Here is a 23591-nt window from a genome sequence, read left to right as displayed (position 1 = left end):
GTAAACCCCAGTGCTCTGGGTTTTGGGGGCTGCACTGGAGGAGGTCCTGTGATTTAGTGCAGATTGCCCAGGCGTTTCTGGCAGATGCAGTGCCCATTTCTTTGGGGGCAGCTCCCCCCGGCCATGCCATGCCAGCCCAGCCCCGGCCAAGAGTCTGGCCGAGGCTACGGAAAACCCCCTTTTGGCAGGGGGGATGGATTTCCAGCCCCAGCCCCACGGGGCAGGCGCTTGGCTCCACGCTGGTACCACACACATAGGTCAGCCGTGCCCGCGGCGCGGACGTCGAGGGCTCAGAGGCCCTGAAGGCGGCGCAGGAGCATCCCCGGCAGCCCGGAGCCAGCCCCCGAAGCTGCGGGGCGCCTCACGCCGCCATCAGCCCTCTGCCCAGGCCGCAGCCGCCGCCAGCCCTTGACGCCGCCGCCCGGCGCGCACGAGAGCGGCCGTTGGCGAGGGGGCGGGGCCTATGCGGGGCGGCCGTCGGCGAGGGGCGGGGCCTATGCGGGGGGTGGAGCCGCGGGGGGGGGGAGCGGCGGTTGGGCGTGGCCGGAAGTTCCGGGTCGGAGGGAACAGGAAGTCGGGACGTGGCCGCCGCAGCGGAGCAGGAGGCGGAGGGCGGGTGGCGGCGGCGGACGATGGCGGCGGCGCTGAGCTCGGACCGGCTCGAGGTCTCCGTGGACGGGCTGACGCTGAGCCCCAACGCCGAGGAGCCGCCCTGCGAGGCGCGACCGGGGGACCCCGCGGCGGCGGCGGGGCGGAGCCGAGCGGGCCCCGGGGAGGCGGGGGCCGCCGGGGAGGCGGCGGCGGAGGAGGAGGCGGCGGCGCTGAGCCCGGAGCGGCGCTGGGGCTTCGCGCTGGAGGAGCTCTATGGCCTGGCGCTGCGCTTCTTCAAAGGTGAAGCCGCGGCGGCGGGGAGGGCGCCCGGCGGGGGGCGGCCAGGGCGCGGGGAAGCTCTGTGCAGGGTGGGCAGCAGCGTCCTGGCTCGCCGCACGGGGCGGGGGGTGAGGAGCTCCCTGGAGCCGTTGTCAAGCGTGCTGGCGGTCGGCGTGTTTGCGTGAGCTAAGCTGCCATCTCCCCAGGATGTTAACTTAAAGCCTGACTTTGCTGCCTTTTTGCGCCCTCGTGACTCCAGCTGGCAGCTCTGCACGCAAGCTGTGAAACGTCTGCATGGATGTAGGGCTGGGATAGCTGTGTTGGGACTCCCTGTAGCCAGGTTAGCTCCTGCAGGAATCTGGAGGTATTCTGCCACACTCCCTCGTGAAGAGGATGAAATCTAGTGTGCGCATCTTGAGGAAGAACTGTGTGCACTGTAGCATTTAATTGCACTACCCTGCTTGAGTGCCTTACAGCAGTGTCACTGTGCTGCCTTTCATAGAATCATAGATCATAGAATCAGTAAGGTTGGAAGGGACTCTGGAGATCATCTAGTCCAGCCTCCCTGCTCAGCAGGGTCACCTAGAGCATGTTAGACAGGATTGCATCCAAGCTTACATTCTGCTGCTTAACATAAAGCAAGGAATAGGGAGTCCGGGGATGTGTGTGCAAAGGGAAGGTGTGATGCTGTACTCTAGTGGGTTCTGTGGTGATCAGCTGTTAGCTGACCCCCAGGAAAGCTGCCTTGTCCAAGGGCAAGTATTTCGGCAGGTGAAAAACTCCCTTGTGCTAGAAGGACAAAACTGTTGTCTGTTTTCTTCATTTTGGTTAACTTAGTGTCCTGATACTTGTTAGAAGTGTGTAAAATTAAAGTGGGTGCCTTGAGCCATGGTTCTCTAACCCTGTGCTGATGTGTTTCCAAAAAAATCTATGTTCTGTAGGAATTATAACATATATTGGGATACATATTTAGCTGTAAGAATCTCTGAAGCTGCTGCAACCAGCTGTCAGTTTTGGAAGTATTGCAACTTGTCTCTTTCCCCTTTCTGAAAAAAAACAAGCATAAAGCTTGCCTACCTGAAAGAGTTGTAGTGTAACTTACTGAGCAGTTGTTTTAAAATACAGTGTAGAAGGAGATGTCTCTGCAATAGCAAATTCTTTGTCTCAGTCAACCATGGTCTCGTTTTGACTTGAGCATAATAGACCATTGAAATAGGTGTTGACTGTGTAAAACTACATATTGTAAATGAACTTGTTTGTTGTTGCTAGTCTGTCTCTTACATTTCATTTCTTAGTGAAACTTATGCTGTGTTATTTTTTCTGTTTTGGATGGTGAAAAGTGAATGAAGTGTTAATTGTCCCTAGGTTCCAGTTTGTTATGTTGTGTTTGTATTGCCTTAATCATCTTAGTTGTCTTCCTTTTATTAAAAGCTCAATTTCATGATGTTTCAATTTACTACTGTTCCCTTGAGTCATTAGCAATTTCTTGTACTGCATGGTTTTGCTCATAAGAGAAAACTTTGTTTTGTACCATGTCAGGCTTTCCAAATGAAACCTGGTTCCTCTAGCACCATGGGGATAGATAGAGTAAAAATCTCATGAAGTTATTGCTCACTTTCCTCTGCAGTTTTTGTTGTGTGATGTAGCAAGAAGGTTTTTATAGATGTGATGGTGAGTTACTGCAGCTTGTAATATTCAGATTACCGATTCTGTTAGCTTGTTCTATAACTGGATGGCTCTGAAAAGAATTGGTCTTATTTCCAAGTGGTTTTAATATATCCACTGTCAAAACAACTGTGGGAGTGGGCATGTTTGTTTAGCAGTCTTATAGATGCCAAGGAACAAGTACAGATCCCTGTTTTACTTCAGGGAGCAACATATTTAGGGATCTGAAGATTGAGACATGTTAATAGGTAAATGCTGAAATAAATGCTTGTTTCTGATAACTTTTCTGAAATCTATACTAATTAGGAAGTGGAGGAATCTTTGGAAAATTCATATTGAATAGTTCTAAGAACTTTAAGTGCTTTAACACACGCTATGAACTACCCATATAACTAGCATGAAACAAACAAGTGATTAAGGGCAGCACTTGTTTGGGAGAATGGTGGTATCTGGATTAACTCTGGTTATTGGGATGGAAAGAGCTTGGAGTGCAATACTAAATAAGTCACAGGATGATGTCAAAGGGTAAGTAGTGATAACTAGAGAAGCGGCTTCCTTTTTGCCTGTGTGTGTAGACTGAGTTGTCTAGTTGTGGCTCATCACGTACCTTTTTCCTAGAAAAGTTTGATTCTGTCTAAACACCTTATACTTGCTTATCACAATGCCTGTGACAATCTTTGACGTACTGCATGTAACCAAATAAAATTTTCAAAGTAAAAAGAGGGTGGGAGTGTGTATAAACACAATGGTGAGAGTGAAACTACATTAGGATATTAAAGTGATTTAAAAGCTACTTGAATCTGTCTCTAGTAAAGATTTGACTCTGGGTCACTCCAACCATGAGGCCTGAGGCTGTGCAGCAGATGTGCTAGGTTTTCTAGCTTCTGTAACGAGTTGTGAAGAGTGCTTTTCAGAATAATAGAAGCAAAGAAATGAGAGCTGGCTAATAATGTTCCGATCTGTCTTTTCTGCCTGAAATAAGAGCCTTCCTTATAATACTCACTTTTTTTCCTACTGCTGTGTCTAGCCTAGTTCAAAATGACTAGTGTTCTGGCTTTCATTTAAAAAAAAAAAAAAAAAAAAAAAAAAACCTCTTCCACTGTGTTGAATCAGGTCAACAGGGGAAAACACTGCTTATATAGTAATGTTCCTGAGGGGGGCAGGTTTCTTCCTTGCAGGGGCGGTCTGTAACTGTATATGTCCCGGGCTGTTGACAGAATAGAAGTGTCTTGGCTGGCAGCTTGGTATGCTTGCTGAACTGGTACAAGCTGTGTCAGTGAAGGTAATTTGCTTAAGTTTAAGCTGCATCCTGCGATAGAAGGGGCCGGCTTGCATAGCTGTACCAGCAAATCTCTCCAAGAATCGATGTGGTGTTACAGTTATTCCAAGCAAACAATATGGAAGTCTCTCTACCCAGCCTTTTATATCAAACAGTCCCTGAGTTCATGCACTGTCCAAAGTGGTTTGCAGTGCAGCATGGCTGGGTAGACAGAATACAAACCATATCATTTTACTCCTAAAAGCTCTCCTGGTACCCTGAATACTCTTAATTTTGCTTGACTGCTCCAAGTTATTTCCTCTTAACCCAGCAAGGAGATATTATGGACCTTAGCAATACAGCATTCAAAATTTATTGTTCAACTTAATCTCTTTTAACGTGTGCTCATCCGATAGCATGATTGTAATTCATTAGCTAAGTAGACTCTTGTTTTCAAGAATCCGAAAACCTCTATTATGATCTAGGTTTGACATGATGCTAAGCTTCAGTCATGTTTAACTGGAAGGCAGGTGGATAACTTTTGCTGATACAGAAAATCTTCAGAAGATGACAGCTAGGAGTATAAGAGGATGTATGCTGTTGGGAACTGCAGGCAGTGATTCAGTTTTCACATTTCTTGGTTTTGAGCTCGCTCATTAAAACCTTACAAATTAGTAGGATTAACGTGTGATTTCAGCATTTAAAAGCAACAGGTGAAAAATAACACTGCTGATGGTTTTCTATTGCTTTCTAGAAAAATTTCTGAAGTTACAAAGAAGTAATGATCTCTTGTATGACAGTCTTTTCTTCAGCATCTTTGTTAAACTCTCTTGAGTCTGAATTTGTGGTTTTATACCAGTTAACAATACGGTGTCACATAAGGCTGTTCTAGTAACCTAGTATTGGAAAGCAGACAGTGATGTAACTCTTATCTCATTTGTATTTGTATGCAATGGTAGCAGTGAGCTTCAAGCATGCTATTAATTATCTATAGTGCAAGGAAGGTTGGTTGTGTTTTAAGTGCTATTTTTCTGAAGTGTCTAATTGAGCTGCTCCCAGTGGATCTCTTGGTAGCATCTAAACACGGTGGCAACTGTCAAGGAGAGCCGAGTTCAAACTGGTAGTATTAGGTGTGCGGAGACTTTCATTTGAGATGTGACAACAGTTTCACAGCACGTGTCTATAAGGTCTAAGCATGCAGGGTTTCACTGCATCTTGGCTAAACTACTCATCATCAGTGAAGTACGCGCGTACGGGCAGTTGCTGCAGAATGCCTAAAGCAAAATAGGTCCATAGCCTGCCTTCGTCTAACCATGCCCTTAATCACTAATTGAGTTTGTCTGGTCTGTTAATGGCTGCTGTTTAAGTAGAGCTTGAGAGTTGAAAAACTGCCATCGCCAGTGAATGATGGTTTGAAGTAGTGTCAGAAGAGAAATCTGCTAAGAGTCTAAGAAAGCTGGGCCATTCCTCTGGCCTTGGAGGGATGCCTGCTCGGTCAGGAATACCAGTGGTGTAGGGAGTACTGCAGAGGTGCTGGACTGTAGCTTTGTGCATCCTCCAAATTACTCAAATTTGTTTCTACTTCATATTCTTCCGCTTGCTGTCAATTGTATTTTTAAATCAAATAAGCTATCCAATTTTATAGCTAGGTAATACTTGCTTGAAAGGTATGTTCATGAATACCCCAAATTCAGCACTCCTCCTGCTTGCCTAGACTCACTAATGTTCCTTCTTGACGTAGTTAACTCTGCAGATGGCTTCAGCTGCTCTAGTTCAGTTTGACTGCAACATTTTCCTGTCTTTGGGGTAATTATACAGCAGAGTTCATCCTGAAGAATTCAACTGAAAAATAGCTAGTATATAACTTCTCTCTTGGCTGGCTGAATACTTTGCTGAGAGCTTGCTTCTAATCTGCATTATGTACAAGTCACTGAATGTCTCTTACTTTTCTCCCTCTTATCCGTCTCTGTTTTCTTCCTGTTTTGCTCTTTCATTCTTCTTCCCTTGGGCCACCGTTCTTTATAAATGCAGATTTTTGGCTTCCTTTGGTGTTCAGGGCTAGAGGTTGAACTTCTCTCTTCTATGGAAGATGCAGACCTGCTGCTTTTAGCTGCTGAGGAAACAATTCTTTTCCTTGAACCCTGTACAGAAATGGGTTCAAATACTTAGTTGCTAGCTGGCTTTAGGCAGCAGTTCAGTACAGCAAGCGGCTGTGTTTCTTGACAGACAGCTGGAGGTGTACAGGTTATACAAGGCACACTATGCCGCAGTGACCCTTTGAGAAGGATAATTCGTGCAGAAGCCTAGCGAAATACCGGTTTCATGCTCTTGTCAGTTGACTTGCTCTCGAGCGCACTACCCCAGGATGCTAAGTACGTTTTCAAAGTGTATGCTGTTTATTGAGTACCAAGCACTTGCATTCAGCCCAGTTAGCAAGTTCTGTGTTAAATGCAAGTGTGGAGAAACAGTGGGCAGAAACTAAAGGAATATTTAGGGGGCTGGAAGCAGGAGCCCTGAGGTGGAGGCGGAGAGCTTACCAAGTCTGCTTGATTGCAGAAAGTGCTGTATCCTCAGAGGTGAAGTTGCAGGGCACGATGATTTGCATCTGTTAAGGATCACAGGTGGTTGAGGGTGGAAGGAATGTCTGGAGATCATTTGGTCCAACCCCCCTGCTCAAAGCAAGGTCAGCTAAGCACAGCCCTAAGCAACCTGGTTTAGTTTGGTTTGGAACACCTCCTAGGACAGAGACTCCACGGTGTCTCTGGACCTTTTCCAGTGTGTGGTCACCCTAACAGAAAATAAGATCTTTTTAAAGTGAGTTGAATTTCCTATATTTCAATTTGTGCCCAATACCTTCTCATCCTTTCCCTGGATACTACTGAGAAGGGTCTGTGTCTTTACATCCGCCTTCTACCCCATCAGATATATTTAGAAATGGATGTTATTGTGGACAGAGGACTTCTGAAGTAGGAGTAGATGTTTGCTGTAAGTTCCTGTGACATTGGGAAAAGAGTCTGAATTCTGAAGAGGAATGAAGTGGCTAATAGATGAATAAGTGTTTACCTTCCAAATTCTTTGATTCTGGCTTCACAGCTAATGGCATGCATGTAGTGAGTGATTCCTTGTGATAATTTAACTGATTAAGTCCAATAATGTACTGGATTTATTCTATCAAAAACGTAGCTTCTTGCTGTGACCTGCAAACACTTTCCCTCTGGGCTTCTCTGATTCTCAAGTTTCAGAAATATTCAGTCTGGGTTTCTCAATAAGCCATAGTACAAGTTTTTCCCTCCTTTTTCTTTCTGAAATTTATTTCTTTTTTTCCATCAGTAACGCCGACAAAATTCAGCTGAAAAAAAAAAAAATGTTAAACATCCACCGTAAAGTTTGGATGTGAATTGGACTCTTAGTTTGGGTCTCAAAACAATTTACTCTAAAGTGACCTTTCTTGTAAAAGGAGAGCTGGAAACTAGCGGCAGCTCTGCCTGTGATTCATGGCTGCGCGCAGAGTACTATGAAGTACAGTCACATGAACTGTGTTTGCCTCCAGTAAGAGCTTCCTTGTTTCAGTCCTTCCAAAAAGATGATACTTATTTGGTTTCCTGTTCAAGAAAAATCTCTTTTAAAACAAGCAGTTTAATTAGTGGCGCCTGTTTCTTGGATTTGTTTTGATGGTTAAATGTGCTGAGGTAACTCCTAGTTCACAGAATGGTTGATGTTGGAAGGGACCTCTGGAGATTGCGTAGTCCACCTCCCCCCCCCCCCCCCCCCCGCTTAAGAAGGTCACCTACAGCATGTGGCTTAGGATCGTGTCCAGGCGGGTTTTGAGTGCCTCCAGAGAAGGAGTCTCCACAACCTCTCTGGGCAACTTGTTCCAGTGCTCTGTCGCTCTCACAGTAAAGAAATTCCTCCTCATATTCAGGTGGAACTACCGGTGTTTCAGTTTGTGCCCATTGCCTCTTGTCCTGTCAGTGGGCACCACTGAAAAAAGTCTGGCCCCAACATCTTGACACTGCCCCCCCCTCAAGGTATTTGTAGGCATTGATAAGATGTATCTCAGTTCCCCTCAGTCTTCTCTATTCCAGGCCCAGCTCTCGCAGCCGTTCCTCACAGGGCAGGTGCTCCAGCCCTCTGATCGTTCTTGTAGCCCTACACTGGACTCTCTCCAGTAGCTCCGTGTCTCTCTCGTACTGGGGAGCCCAGAACTGGACACAGTACTCGAGACGAGGTCTCCCCAGGGCTGAGTAGAGGGGCAGGATCACCTCCCTCCACCTGCTGGCAACACTTTTCCCAATGCACCCCAGGAGACCATTGGCCTTCCTGGCCAAGAGGGCACATTGCTGGCTCATGGCCAACTTGTCATCCACCAGCACTCCCAGGTCCTTCTCTGCAGAGCTGCTCTCCAGCAGGTCAGCCCCCAGCTTGTCCTGGTGCCTGGGGTTATTCCTCCCTAGGTGCAGGACTCTGCGCTTGCCCTTGTTGAACCTCATGAGGTTCCTCTCCACCCAACTCTCCAGCCTGTCCAGGTCTCTCTGAATGACAACGCAGCCCTCTGGGGTATCAGCTACTCCTCCTAGTTTGGTAGTTGGCTAATGCATTGGTTAATGCATTTAAAATGATGTATGAAAGTCTTTCCTTACCAATAAATCCATGATGTGATCTAACCAGGACTACTTTAAAAAACTGTGATATGGAGCTATTGGAATTTTGGTATGTCTTTGGTTTTTATGCTGCCTGTGTCTTACTGCCAAAGCTCTCTTTGCAGAGAAGCAAAACATTGGTACTGATTGAGGTCACCTCAAAAGCTTATCATGAGGGATTATTTCAGTTTTGCCTTTGTAATCAAATTCTCTCAAGTAAAACTTCACCTTAATTCTAACATTTCTTTCTACAATTTTCCTTGCCTTTAACTTGCTCTTTTTGCCCTTGCATGGTGTGAAGAGCATGTGAGGAAAGCAATCTAAAAGTTAATATCTATCTTCACAGGAAATCCTTCCCACTCATCTTCTAATAGACTTGGCAGACATGTTTGGGTTCAAGTTTAGAGGCTTTTAAAATATTCCAGAGGTATAGATATGTATGGTATAACGTATGTTATAATCTAATTAACAAACGTTTATGCGATATCTTGCTAGCTATGATTCGCTCTAGATGGTATGAACAAAACTGTAAGCTTCAGCAGCTAAGGTTAGATGCATTTCTTCTGGCCAAATCTGTTTGAATAAAACTGAACTTGTCTAACCTTTTGTGACTATGATTTCCTGTGTAAAAAGATAATCAATAAAGATACAAGCAAGCTGTACAGAGCACTCTCACTGTTTGCTTAATTCCTTAATCATAATAGTGACATTTTCTTTTTTCCTCTACAGAAAAAGATGGCAAAGCCTTTCATCCAACATATGAAGAAAAACTCAAACTTGTCGCACTGCACAAGCAGGTTCTGTTGGGACCTTACAATCCTGACACTTGCCCTGAAGTTGGATTCTTTGATGTGCTGGGGAATGATAGAAGGTAAAAAGACTGTTGCTCTTGTTCATCTTAACTTTGCTTTTTTTATCTCAAGCAAATGTTCTCCAGAAGTCAGTAGTAAAACAAGTATGTGGGTCGCCTCAATAGGTATGTATGGTAGTGGAAAGTGAGACGGGCCTCTTCCAATATGTCTTAAAAATCTGAGCTATGGTATGGTAAAGGAACTAACAGAAGAACGTTTTGTTTTTAACTTGGCTGAAGTACATTAGGAAAAGCTGCAGTGCTGACTGCCTAGTTTCTCATAGCAGTTGAAGACTTAATTAGATCTGCATTAAAGTACAAGCCCATGTTTCCTGCTTCTAACTCTGCTTTACACTGGAGTTACTGCTGGCAAAAGGCTTGGCCTGTTGTAGAACTATTTGCCACAGCCTTTCTGTTAATATCAAGGGTAGCTTCTGAAGTCTGATACCTATTGAAATCAGACTGAGTAAATTTTGGCAAGGTGAGGGCAGTTTTAGATGTCTCCTGTATTCCTTGCAGTTTAAGCTACAGAGATTTTCTTTGTTGTTGTTTCTTGACGCTATTTTGCTTGTAAAGGCAGTGTGCAACACAGCATAGGCATCTCAGAGCTGGACTCTGCACTGCCTTTTCTCCCAAGTGGACTTAGCCTTTTCGAAGAAGACCAAACTTGTATTTGTTTGACTTAAGCGGTGTAATTGGTTGTTCATCTGGGAAAACATAAGCATTTTTTTCTATAGGCTGGACTGAAAGAGGGCTGAAGAATATTTCAGATTCATTTGCCAGTTCATTTGTATTTTGGAAATTTCAGAATGCAGTGTAGAACTCTAAGTAGGGCTGCTAGTATGTATGAGATTTTTCTGTAAGCACTCAAACATGTCTGTCTGAAACTTCTTCTGGTGCAGGCAGAAGAGAACAATGAGACCTACAGGTTTAAGGTCTCACTTCAAATGGCAAAAAGTTACTGGTTCTCTGAAACAACATATGATGCAGTTTGGTCCCTGGTCTCACCCCCCCCCCCCCAACACATACACTCCCACCCAGGTTGGACTAAGGGTTTGTTTGCTACTGATTTGAAAAGAATTGAATGTTCTGTTTTCTCAGCTGATAAGTTCTTTCTCTCTCTCCCCCTTTCTCTCAGGAAGGAATGGGCTGCACTTGGAAACATGTCAAAGCAAGAAGCTATGACAGAATTTGTTAAGCTCCTAAATAGGTGCTGCAACTTGTTCTCAACGTATGTCACTTCCCATAAGATAGAGAAAGAAGAACAAGAAAAGAAAAGGTAATATTTGAACTTCTTGGTGTAGGACAGTATGTTGAATGTATAACTCTGGCCCTGTAAGTGGTGCCACAGCCAACTTAGGTTGAAGCCTTTTTGGGAAGAGATGCTTCACATTCAGGTGGCTGTGGTACCATTTGCTCTGTTTAAGCCTTTTTACTTTGTCAGTAATGAATGTTTTTTAAGTGAAGGCATAGCTAGAATATCTTAAAAAATATTTTTTTATTTCTGCTGATAAAGTAGTCTAGTTTTAAGAAATATACCCTTCACAGAATCTTCCATGTTGTATCAATTGACTAAATAGCTACCGAACATGAAATCATCAAGGATTTAAAACTCCTTCTCCTTTTTGGGTTAGCCATTTGACAAAGGCTATCTTATATTGTTTTTACATATCACATGATATTGAATAGTACCTCTAACTAGTGACTATGTATTGAAGCCTAGAAGATATGTTAAAGCTTGAGGTTTCAATGAATATTATAAAACAGAATTTATGCTTATCTTGTTGCTCAGTGCAGTAAACCCAAACAGTAATGATTTTTTTTGTGTGTGTGTGCAAGACAGTCTCCAGTCAAGGTGAAGTGGAAAGAGATGATGTGAAACGGAAAGCTTTATTGGGCAGGTGAAAGGCAGGTTGCAGCATGTTTAAAATAATTCATCCTAGTATTTTAGGAAAGCTGAAATAGCTTATTGGGTGGGTGTTACAGAAGAGAAGAGGAAGAACGAAGGCGTCGTGAAGAGGAGGAGCGTGAGCGTTTACAAAAAGAGGAGGAAAAACGTAGGCGAGAGGAAGAAGAAAGATTGAGAAGGGAGGAAGAAGAAAGGAGGAGAATAGAAGAGGAGCGGCTTCGGATGGAGCAACAGAAGTGAGTAGCTGAAACAAATAAGACTTCAAAGAAAATAACTGTCTTGCATTTGAGACAGTTGTTTCTAACTCTGAATAGTTATGCAAGAGTTGAATATCTGAAGTTTGGAGTACTTGAGCCTGGCAGTGACTTCTGCAATCCTAAGCTAGGAGAGAGACGGTTTGCAAAGAGTAACTATCTCGGCGTATTACTGTGTGCTAAGCTGCACTACGTCTGAAGTGAAGCTCTGTTTGGGGATATATAGATCCAGGGGCTGCACTTCATGAAAACTTGTGGCTTTGCTGCTTAAATAGTGCTACACTCAACTGAGCAGAGTGCAAGCATCCAACTGGAAATGTTATTTGAATTCTGACTTGAAAGTTTCTTCCCCTTCCTAGAATACAAAACCTTATAAAAGGATAGTGGTAGTTCTTGGGTTTTTACTGTGCATGGGCTGAAATTTTTGACTTGGGAGCCTTAACACTGCTGATAGATCATCAAAGCTGCTCCTTACCTCTAAGTAACATTATATCACAGTAAAAATGTCTTTGCAGCGAGTGCCTCTGAAAGATCCTATGTTTGCTGTGTAGTGATTTTGAAGAGGGAGCAAATAATAAAGCCACAAGTCTTGTGGATTAGCTGTTTGTTTTAAAGTGGTGAGGGCCAGAGGAACGCAAAATAAAAACATAAATGAACAGGCAATACAATTTAAATTGTGCAATGTTAAGTAACAGGAGATGGAGTATGCTTTGAAATTAAGAGGACTTTTTTATAACATGATAAGCAGTCATGTAAGTGTTATTGGAGGTTGCAGAGGTAAATAACTTAGGCAGAAAAGGGATTTAGGTATGCATATAGAGACCCAGTGTATTCAGAGTGGTTAATTTGTTGAGGGGTGGTTGTATCTTGCCCTTTAGGACACAAGTCTAATAATGCAGCTTGCTAGAGGAGGCCACTTAAATCCTCAATACCTTCAGCTGCTTGTAATCTTCGTACCCTTCTCTTGCCGTTCTAGGCAACAGATAATGGCGGCGCTGAACTCCCAGACCGCCATTCAGTTCCAGCAGTACGCAGCCCAGCAGTATCCGGGCAACTACGAACAGCAGCAGATCCTTATTCGACAGCTTCAGGAACAGCATTATCAACAATACATGCAGCAGTTGTATCAAGTCCAGCTTGCACAGCAACAGGTATGGCAGACCGCCTGAGAAACTTAGATTTTTGTGTTCAGTGTTCCAGGTTTTCTTTGGGAGATGCCAACTTTTCTACCCCTATCCCCTTTAAAGGATAACTGTTGCAAGGAGAGGCAAAAAGAGCGTGACTAATGTTGCTTCAGATCCAAATACTAAAGCCCCTTTATTAATCTCTTCCGGTAGGTTTCAGAAGCATCTGTTAACAAAGAATATTTTAAGTAGCCTTTACTAATCATTCTGTTACAATTCTTGGAGGCCAAATGCTAAGTGCTCTGCTGCAGCATCTGTGTGCAAGTAACTTAATGGATGTTCATACCAGTGCATTGAGCACAGGCATAAACAAACCTCTTCAGGTGACTGTCTGTATATGTATCTCACTCGAGGGTCTCTGGAGTGTAGCAGTAGCCTTTGGTCAGCTGTGAGTTTCCAGCTGAATGTGCATGCAATACTGTCTCACCACTTCTGGGTTTGAGATTGTGCCTGCCTTCCACTTCTCTCCCCTCTTACATCTGTTTTCAGTGGTTAGTACATTTGGTGGCTTGCCTGAGGAGACTGCTAAGGGCTTGGATGGGAGGATAGATGCTTGCATTTCTGGTAGCAGCAGGTGACAGTGATAACGTGACTTCTATGCAAGAATTTTGTGTCTGGGCTTGAAAGCTTACTAACACTTTGTTTAGCGGAATCTTGCACCTCTGGCAAACATACTTTATTCAGATCTCAAACTTTTAAACTATTTTAAAGTTCAAAGATATCTCTGTCTTAAGCAGATGGTAGAACAGGCTTCACGTCTCTAACGTCTGACCTCTGCATGGAAGACCTGATTCTTAAGTGGCCTGTATCTGCTGCTCTGAGGTCTGCTTTACTTGAGCTGAAGGCTTAAAATTCAGTAACTAATTTTCTGTGAAATCACTTGTAGTTTGAAGAGACTTTCCTCAGTGAAGAGCTTGTCTGCGGAAGGAACAGAGTTGAAGCGGTATAGGAAAGCTAGAGGCTTCCTGCCCTATTACTCTTACTGCTGAAGCTTAACAGCACCTTGGTGCCAATGCTTTGGCATCATAGTAGTAAGCAAAAGCTACCACCTCATCAGCTTCACCCTCAAAGTAATCTGTAATTGATGCTGCTCCCTTGAGACTGAAGTGTCAAAGATGCTGCCTTTTTTTCTTCAACACTATCAATACTGCTCCTTTCGGTCATAGCTATCTGCTTGTAACAGTGCTAAGATTATCTAACTACTTCTGATACTTGAGGCAAAGATAGCCTCCATAATGCTTCTGGAATACTTTCCTTTTGGATGCCCATAACTCAGGTACCTTTGGGATCTGCTAATGCAGTTAAAGTGCTGTTCTATCGTGGCTGCTTCTAGATCAGGTGTTGATACAATTAATTTTGGAAAGACTGTGTGGAATAGTTTTCTAGAAAAGTTCTCACCACTTTACATTGAATCACTGGAACCTTCTGTAATGAAGGTAGATCTGGGCAGCATTTGTTCAATTGGTCAAGTTTGAAATTTCACTGACTATTGTCATCTTTTTCAGAATATCTACGTTGCATTCATTCATCAAAATTATATGCTTATTAGGTGGTTCTCTAGAAAACAGTACTGTCAGTTATACCTTCTACCCTATCCCAAGAGAAAACCTTAGGTAATCTCTTCTTACTGATAACTCTGAGGGGAACAAATAAGCCTTGAAGCTAAAGGGATAAGGCATCCTGCCTACATCCGAAAGAAGGGGTGTTACCTGGTATAATCTCATTTTAGGTGTGCTTAATCCTTTGCAGAGGGACAGCATGATAAATTCAATCTAAAGAGTTTCCAAGTGCATAATTAATCTTCTAATAGAACACCTCTGTGCTTTAATAAACCTTTTTCCAGCTTGCTTGCAGTCCTTCTGACTCGTATGTTGTCTGCATTCAAATTAAATAACTGCCTTTCTCAAGCTCTGTGGGTTTGACAGAGCCCTTTTGAGTAAGGTAACCCACCAATTAGCAAAGTACTTAATAGACCTTAATTATTTCCTTTTTTTTTTTTTTTTTTTAAGCTGGCTGATCCCCAGGGGACTTTCAACCCCCAAATAAAAACCAGCAAACAAATCATTGATTGTTGTTTTTGAAATAAGTGTTATAGGAGTTATTGAAATGCTCAGCTTTCATACTTAGGTGTTGTAGCTTACTGTGCATGCTGTAGTTAACTTTCCGGTTGAGTCTTTCAGCTCAGGCTGTATCCAGCAGGCTGGAACAGTGTGATTAGACTTCTGTAATACTGAGCACACGTAGCTCTACTCAGTAACGTGTGCTGCTCTTTCTTTCTCATATCCATCCTTTCCAGAGGGGAAGTTTTTTAATGGCCATTATACTTTTTGCTAGCAGATGGAAATGTCTTGGGACTACTATGTTTACTTGATTTTAATTTCTTTTATTTTAGGCAGCCTTACAGAAACAACAGGAGGCAGTAGTGACAGCAGCAGGGACACCTCTGACTACTGCATCGATGGTAAATACACCTGCCCCAGGGGACATCCCATCTATCAACGGGCAGGCCAGTGCACACGCAGACAGCTCTGAAAAAGAGCTGGATCCAGAGGCTTTGGAAGAAGCATTAGAGAATGGACCAAAAGGTAGGATGAACTAGATTCCTTATTAAATACCCTCAAAAGACTTCATTAGGACACACATACTTGGGTATGATCACTGTGTCTCTTTGCTTGGCTGTGTCAAGCTGTGCAAGAGCTAGGTTTGTTTCCTGGATTTGGTTTCTCTCAAGGCAAAATATATTGCACAGATAAAACCTAGCTTTTGGGGGGAAGAAAGGTGAAGCAGTGAAAGCATTTCAGGCGAAGCCATAGATGGGATCCAGAGCTTTCTTTAGCTCTTGGCTGAGCTATGAAAATGGGAGCTGGAAAAGCAGCATCCCAGCAGCTTTCCTAGCACTTATCTCTGGGTGCATCTCCTTTGATCCAGAATCAGTAGCCCTAAAAGGTCTTGCTTGGATTCTAGTAAGGAACCAATGCTAATGTGATCCAGTTCTAGTTAGGAAATAAGTTGTTTTAGTCAGTATTTGACAGTTTCTGAACAAGTTCTTAGCCTCTGGTTCTATTGCATTTATACACTTTTTTCAAAGAAAGATTCTGTGTAATGTAGCCCCAATGCCATTAGCAGTACCTCTATCTTGAGTCATTTTTGCATAAGCGCTGCTGGTGTAAATGTGGTGAATGGGTAAGCTCATGATTTAAGTGTGTAGTGTTATATCCAAACTTGCACTGCGTTTCATACAAGTTTGAGCCCCGTTAAAAGATGAATTGCTTCAGTAGGAAAAGATAACCACTTAGAAGCAGCTCTGCTTGTGGCCCTTGAGTGCCCCTAAAACACACTTCAGCATACAACATAAATAACTTTGAGGTAAATACTTAACTGAGATATTTCCCACTCTCCTAGATTCTGTTCCAGTGATAGCAGCTCCATCGATGTGGACACGACCCCAGATAAAAGACTTCAAGGAAAAAATTCGGCAAGATGCAGACTCTGTGATCACAGTGGGCCGAGGAGAAGTGGTTACAGTTAGAGTACCAACTCACGAAGAGGGCTCTTACCTCTTTTGGGAGTTTGCTACAGACAATTATGATATTGGTTTTGGGGTGTATTTTGAATGGACAGACTCCCCCAATACTGCAGTCAGTGTGCATGTCAGTGAATCCAGTGATGATGAGGATGAAGAAGAAGGTAAAGATGCTTATTTATGTGAACTTTCAGTCTTGCAAAACTTGCCATGGGGGGAGGGGGCACGACACCAGCAGATTCTGTCTTGTGTGATCTCCTGGTTGCCCAGCTCTGCAGAGCATGGCTTTCATTTAGCTGGAATCATTCTTCGATTTCGAATTGAAAGTAAAGTTCTGAAAGTAACTTCAGATGTTTCATTTGATTACTGATAAGTTAAAACAGGTGAAGGGAGGAAAAAAAAAATCCTTTTCCTATATTTCACTTGCTCTGTAGTGTGCCTTCCTGTGCTTTGTCCAGTTCAGCTGTTCCATAGGTTAGACTGGTACTAATGCTGTAATTGCAGAACTGCTGACATAGGAAGCAGTGGCCTTTTGGACTGTTTCTACTATGTAGTCAGCAGTAGTAAGTATATCGGAAGATGAGTGGCAATCAGTCAGCCTGTGGAGTGGCTTAATGAAACCTGGGTGCTTGGCATCTCTGAAAAATGGCCCAGCTGTGGTGGAAAGGGGAAATTGCTTTATTATGAATTTTGCAGTTTGGTATTAAAACAAACTATGTCTAGATTGAACTGGAGGCAAACTTACTTTTCATCAAATGCAATTTTAGAAGGGTAAATGGATAAATTGCTCCATTAGTAGGCTAGCACAGTGGTAGAAATCTGCACTTATTGTTGCTCCTGACTTTTGAATGCTTTATCTCCTGCCTTTATGAACTCTTCTTCCCCCATTGCCTCCCTGCACCTCCCCACTCCAAAATCTGACTTCTAGACTAACAAGGCAGATTGCCTTGTCTGCTACCAGTCAGGACTCTTAAAACTAAGATCTGACTTTCCCTTGTAAAGTACGCTCCTCTGTTAACTGATTTTTTTTTCCCCTTGCAGAAAATACTAGCAGTGAAGAAAAAGCCAAAAAGAATGCCAACAAGCCTCAGCTAGACGAAATTGTGCCTGTGTACAGACGAGACTGTCATGAAGAAGTGTATGCTGGCAGCCACCAGTACCCAGGGAGAGGAGTTTATCTCCTTAAATTTGACAACTCCTACTCTCTATGGAGGTCAAAAACAGTTTACTACAGAGTTTATTATACTAGATAAAGATGTGGCTGATGCTGGGCTGTGCAGAAGATGTCATTTTATTTGGAATTTTCTTCAAGCATAATGGATCCTCTTGAGTCTGTGTTTTATCCTGTCTGTATCTGTATGGTTTGTGTGAACTTTAACAAGTAGACACTGGGATCTTCCTGCTCCATGACACTAATGCATATTGCATTGGGCTTAACACAGGATCTCCCTAGGCCGTTTGGGTGCTGGAGTTAACCAATGGAAGTCGCTGGCTCCAGTGCTAAAGTCGCACCAGTTGCATCTGTAAAGCCTCATGTAAATGGGGGAGGGAGTTGCTGGTTCACTGTCCGGGTGACCTGATGTTTCTATGTCTGGATGCTTTGAATAACTTGTTAACAGTTAAAGGTCCCATCAATAACTGGTAGATTTGGATGCAGTTTGCTGTGTAGCAAGTTTATCTTAACTGTAATTGAATGTCAGATTTTTACACCATTAAAACTTGAAACTAAGTTGATGCGGTTTAGAAACAAGTTGTCTCGCCTCTGTCCTCGTTGAAGAAGAAACATTCATTTCCTTGAAGCAGTGTAGTAATTATGATGATGAACAGTATCCCAGAAGTACAGTAAATAACCTCTTCTGAAGACAACAACAATTAGAACTATATGTAACAGGTAGAACCTTAATCACTTTGCCCTGCTGCTAGTCCTAGAATAAAAAAAAGAAAATCCTTTTTTTGGGAGGAATTGACTTTGAACTGGGTAAAAATTACTTTTTTAATGGGGTAGACTTTAAAACTGAAATCAGTTTTCTGCACAACTTTCTGGTGTCTGTTTTTGTAAACCTGAGTGAACACATTGTGCATCTGAAGAATAGTAAATCACTTTGGTAAAGTGTAGGAATTAATGTTGCACTAATTATGGAAATCACTGCCAGTCCATTTTAATCTGAACTGGTGGTTTTGCAGTGCAGACTTTCTGCTTTAATCTAACTTTTAACAAAGCCAGAATGCACATACAGATATTTAATAATATAGCTTTAATTCTCAATTTTGTATGTATGGATGGGACATTTTCATATATTTTGTGTAGTGGAAAAATGCAGGTGGTTCCTTGGCTTGTAGGTGCAGTAATAATCCCGTGTCCTTGGAGCCCTGCACCCAAGGGGTGACGATTGCAAGGATGACTTGTGTAAGTGCTCTCTGCATGGGTAAACTCAGCACTTTGTTACTGAAAGAAATTAGTTGCTTTGGGTCTGTCTGATCGGTTCTTGCAGTAAGATTTCCATTGATTAGCTGCAGCATGTACAGTTCCATAGCAAATGATGTCACGTTGGGGAACTTGTTTGAATAATCAGTTTGTACATACATGATACTTTACTTTTCCCATACCAACCATGGAGATACTTCTCCTAGAGTGCTTAACTTGTCATCTTGTATTTGGTTCAGCAACACCATACCAGCTTATAGCTAGTTAGTGCTGCTTTATCCAAAAACACTGTACAATGTTCTGCTCTTGTGTACATACAGTATATAAACCATGAATTTAGAAAGTACCTTGCTTTTAAAGAAAATTGTATTTAATGTAAAAAAAAAAAAAAAAAGGAAAAAAAAGAAAAAAAAAAGAAAAACTTTTAAAAAGGCAGGCACTAATATATTTCTTCCAGTCTTCAATTTAGATTTTTGTCCATACAAAAATGTTATGACTTTTTCCTCTAAGAATAACTGTTCTGGGGAGTGGTGTTTGTTGCTTTAAATGGCAGCACTTACTGTCACGTGTTGGATGTTAGAACTTTTGTTTCCAGACTTTTTTTATTGCCTCTGGCTGTTGATTAGTACAGTACAAGTGCGATTTCAAAATACCTTGAGATAGTATTTAATCCTAATTAAAATACATTTATCTGTAATGCTGTTGGCTTTTTATTAACTTGGAAACCTTGCCATGGGTATGTTTGGCTATTCACCCAAGATAAGTTTGTCGTCTTCCCTTTCACTTCTTTTAAAAGCTCAGCACCACTGAGCTACGTTTGCAGTTTTAATAGTTTAATTATTTGGGCCCAGGACTCCAGTGCAAATCTTACCAGTGCACGCCTTAGACCAAACTGGAGGAAAAAGAAAAGCCTGGGGGGGGGGGGGAATCAAGTTATACTAAGGTTTCTGCTCATACTTGGCTAAAATCACCCTTTGCTGCTTACCTGCCACGAATAAATCAGTTGCCCTGGAGCTGGTTGGGGTTTGCACTAATTTGAGAGCGCGTAGGACTGGCAGGCCTGGGCAGCAGCAGGCTCTTCCCTGAGGCCAAAGCAAGTTAAGCGCTGTAACGTTAAAGCAAGACACTAAAAGCAAGTTGAACTTACCGTGCAGCCTGGCTACGCTACAACCCGCTTTCCAATGCGCTTGCGAGGTCTGTGCGACACAAGAGGCAGCAGCCGTCTGCTGCCAGAGGTGGCCTAAGGGGCAGTTTGGCCATTTAACCCCATCGCTCTACAAATTATGAGGAGGCTCTGTAGACTTCTTGAAATAGAAAGAAGCAAAGTAGCAGTCCCTCATCTCTGGGCGAGGCACGTCTCTAACCTCAGTCAGCAGCTCAGCGCAGTTGTTAGCTTACTAGGGCAGAAGAGAGAAGAGAAGGCTGCTTTCTAATACCTGATGCTGTGTTTCCTCTAGGGCTGGGGCCTGTGGTCCCAGTCTTCTCCACGGAAGTCCTCTTCTCCACAGAAGGACTTCACCGAAGTCCTACCCATACATTTCCAGCAGAGGGACTGCAAGGAGAGCTGGAAAAAGCCCCCTCAGTGCCTTTAAGCCCTCAAGTTCCTAGCCTCTGGGTTCAAGCCTGTAGCTCCTGGGCATCCTCGAGCTCGTGGGCCCTGTGGGGACGAGGTCAGTGCCCTCTGTACAAGTAGCAGCGTTCAAAGTGACCAGCTAGAGTTGGGTTAAAATGCATGTACCTCCAGGCACAATGAAAATTGTGTTTTCCCTGCTGCAAACTACTGCTTCTCAGCTATTGCTGCTCAAAAATCCCTCCCGAAACAACAGCAACAAAACCCCACAGTGCTAATTAACAAATGCAGCTCCTGCTGTTGGTTTGTTTGCAGCCCTAACTCGGTGGCAGGAGCTTTCAGCTGCTGCTACCAACCTGCCAGTGCTTTTGTTGCTTCTCAGTGTGCTGGAAGACAACCCACAGAAGGGGAAGATTTGGGGGTCGCTGCCCTTCTTTACTGCACAAAGTGCATATGGGACATGGCTGTGGGGGATCCTTTTGCACCCCTCCTGGGAAACCTGCATGCACGACCACCTCTCCGAAATGCCTTACACCAATGCACACAGCATGGGGAATAAACAGGAGGCGCTGGCGATCTGTGTGCGGGCGCAGGGCCATGATGTCATTGCGATTACAGCATGGATTCACCAAGGGAAAGTCATGCTTAACCAATCTGCTAGCCTTCCGTGGTAGAATGACTGGCAGGGTAGATGAGGGGAGAACAGTGGATGTTGTCCACCTTGACTTCAGCAAGGCTTTGGACACTGTCTCCCATAACATCCTCGTAGCCGAGCGGACAGTGAGGTGGATTGAGAACTGGCTGAAAGGCAGAGCTCAGAGGGTTGTCATCAGTGGCGTGGAGTCTAGTTGGAGGCCTGTGGCTAGTGGAGTCCCTCAGGGCTCGGGACTGGGTCCCATCCTGTTCAACTTATTCATCAGTGACCTGGATGAGGGGACAGAGTGCCCCCTCAGCAAGTTTCCTGATGATAGCAGGCTGGGAGGCGTGACTGACATACCTGAGGGCTGTGCTGCCATTCAGAGAGACCTGGACAGGCTGGAGAGCTGGGCAGAGAGGAACCTCATGAGGTTCAACAAGGGCAAGTGCAGGGTCCTGCACCTAGGGGGGAATAACCTTAGGCACCAGTACAAGCTGGGGGCTGACCTGCTGGAGAGCAGCTCTGCAGAGAAGGATCTGGGAGTGCTGGTGGATGACAGGTTGGCCATGAGCCAGTGATGTGTCCTTGTGGTCAGGAAGGCCAATGGTCTCCTGGGATTAGGAAGAGTGTTGCCAGCAGGTGGAGGGAGGTGATCCTGCCCCTCTGCTCAGCCCTAGGGAGGCCGCATCTCGAGTACTGTGTCCAGTTCTGGGCTCCCCAGTGCAAGAGAGACATGGAGCTCCTGGAGAGAGTCCAGCGTAGGGCTACGAGGATGATCAGCGGGCTGGAGCATCTGCCCTGTGATGAACGGCTGTGAGAGCTGGGCCTGTTCAGCCTGGGGAAGAGAAGACTGAGGGGGGATCTTCTCGATGTGTACAAGCACCTGAAGGGAGGGTGTCAAGGGGACAGGGACAAACTCTTTTCAGTTGTCCCATGTGACAGGACAAGAGGCAATGGGCAGGAACTGAACCACAGGCAGTTCCGCCTGAATGTGAGGGGGAATTTCTTCCCTGTGAGAGTGACGGAGCACTGGAACAGGTTGCCCAGAGAGGTTGTGGAGTCTCCTTCCCTGGAGATATTCAAGGCCCGCCTGGATGAAACCCTGTCTAACATGCTCTAGGTGACCCTGCTGAGCAGGGGAGTTGGACTAGATGATCTCCAGAGGTCCCTTCCAACCTCAACCACCCTGTGATTCTGTAACCAGGAACAGGGAGACACGGGGTGCACAGCGCATCCGCAAAATGCCTGAGCTGGCTCTGCGGCGCTTGCCCTCCAGCCACGTCCCCAGAGCCGGGGGGGGCAGCTGCCCCACTGGTGGGGATGACACCAAGCTACAGCTGGGGCCTCCTGACTGCAAGGGAGGGGGGATTTAGCTGCCGCTTCCCAGAGCTGCAGCCGGACGCCAGTCAGACGCAATTAGCTGCAGCGAAAAAAAAAAAAAAACATTTTTGATGCAACAGTCCTGAACTGCCGCCAGCCGGTTGCACAGCCCCCAAGCAGAGCCGAAACCCTCCGCCAGCGAGGCCAGCGCGTCCCCGTGGGCCGCGGGTGCCCGCGTCTCCGGGGCGGCCACCCGCCAGGGCGACCTGCCCCGGCGCCCGCCGAGGCCCCTGCTCGCCCAGCTTTTACGGGGCAGTCAGCCCCGCACGTGCGCAAAGGAAAAGCCTCGATCCCGAGAGGAGAAAAGCGAGGCCTGGCAGGGCGGCAGCTCGCCCGAGTCCAGCGAGAAAGTCGAGGGCGAGCGTCAAGGCAGGGGACGGCCGCTCGCGGGGCGACCGCGGGTGGCTCCAGCCCGGGCTGCCCGCGCCGCGACGGGCTCTGCCGCACCGTTTTGGCCCTGCTTTTCTTGCCTCTCTGCCACGCTTTTTGCTCCACCCTGTGGTTCATCGCGTTTCGGTCCATGCGTATTTGATGCAAAAAAAAAAAAAAAACCTTTCCAAAAGGCTCCTTGTCAATATGTGAAGCACCAAAAAAAAATTGTGCAAGCACCAACAGCTAGAGAATTTAAAAAAAACCCAAAAAACAAAAAAAACCTTCGGGGCACGCTTACGCCACGGGCGAACCTCGGAGGCGTCCCGCCTCGACTGCCCCACGGCTTTCCCACGTTCGTCCTCCCCTGCCCAGGGGCAATTTACAGGCTTTACTGGTACCAGTTCAGCACACATCGGCTGAGGTGGCTGGGGACTAGGTTCTCCTGCTGGCCAAGCATCAGGAAGCTTTTCTGGAAGCCCAAAGCTAAACATTTTTTCCAATTAATATCATCATTTTTCATGGGACGGGGCTAAGTTTCTTTGCTTTCCTTCTCTGCACCAGCTTTCCCTCGGTCGTGCTGGGCACGGACGTACGTTCAGAGAGAGAAATGACTCGGAGGGAGAAAATCTTTGCCGGAGCTGGGAGCCACTGCCTCCTCGCCCAGACGGGCGCTAAAGCCCTCGAAGGCAGCGGCACAAGGGGGCCGAGGGGACGGGGTGGGGGGCGAGACCTGCCGCTCGCTCGTCAGCGCGGAGGAGCCCCCGGGGGCCGTATCACTGACACCTGCACGAGCAGCCAGATTTTTTTACATTAAAAAAACCAATAATAATAATAAAAAAAGTGGCTGCTGCACGTTGTTCTGTGCTGGCTATAGCCAAGACGGCTTAAATACATTATTTCACTGTTGCGAAGTCAAACAGGGTGGCACGCAGCTCTCCCACCGGGTGCCTGCTGCTCTGCACCCTCACGCTGTCCTCTCCCCTTAGAGAAGTCCGCGCAGTAAGGAGCAGCTCTTAAATGAGACATTTATTCTGCCCATCAGCCTCAACAGATG

The 23591-nt window shown here is 45.1% G+C and overlaps 1 protein-coding gene across 1 annotated transcript; it reads left to right on the top strand.

Annotated features, from left to right (window-relative positions):
• Positions 1 to 575: 575 nt before the first annotated feature.
• ACBD3 (acyl-CoA binding domain containing 3) lies at positions 576 to 19275 on the top strand. The gene is made up of 8 exons (XM_062571606.1): positions 576 to 891; positions 9163 to 9304; positions 10422 to 10562; positions 11270 to 11428; positions 12423 to 12597; positions 15023 to 15215; positions 16033 to 16317; positions 17195 to 19275. The coding sequence occupies exons 1-8, from the start codon at positions 633 to 635 to the stop codon at positions 17404 to 17406; spliced, it is 1566 nt and encodes a 521-aa protein (XP_062427590.1). The 5' UTR covers positions 576 to 632; the 3' UTR covers positions 17407 to 19275.
• The last annotated feature ends 4316 nt before the right edge of the window (positions 19276 to 23591 follow it).

Source organism: Rhea pennata, chromosome 3 (assembly GCF_028389875.1).
Source record: "Rhea pennata isolate bPtePen1 chromosome 3, bPtePen1.pri, whole genome shotgun sequence".
NCBI classification, from domain to species: Eukaryota; Metazoa; Chordata; class Aves; order Rheiformes; family Rheidae; genus Rhea; species Rhea pennata.
The sequence above is the reverse complement of the archived record's forward strand: the minus strand, read 5'-3'. Positions and strand labels throughout refer to the sequence as shown.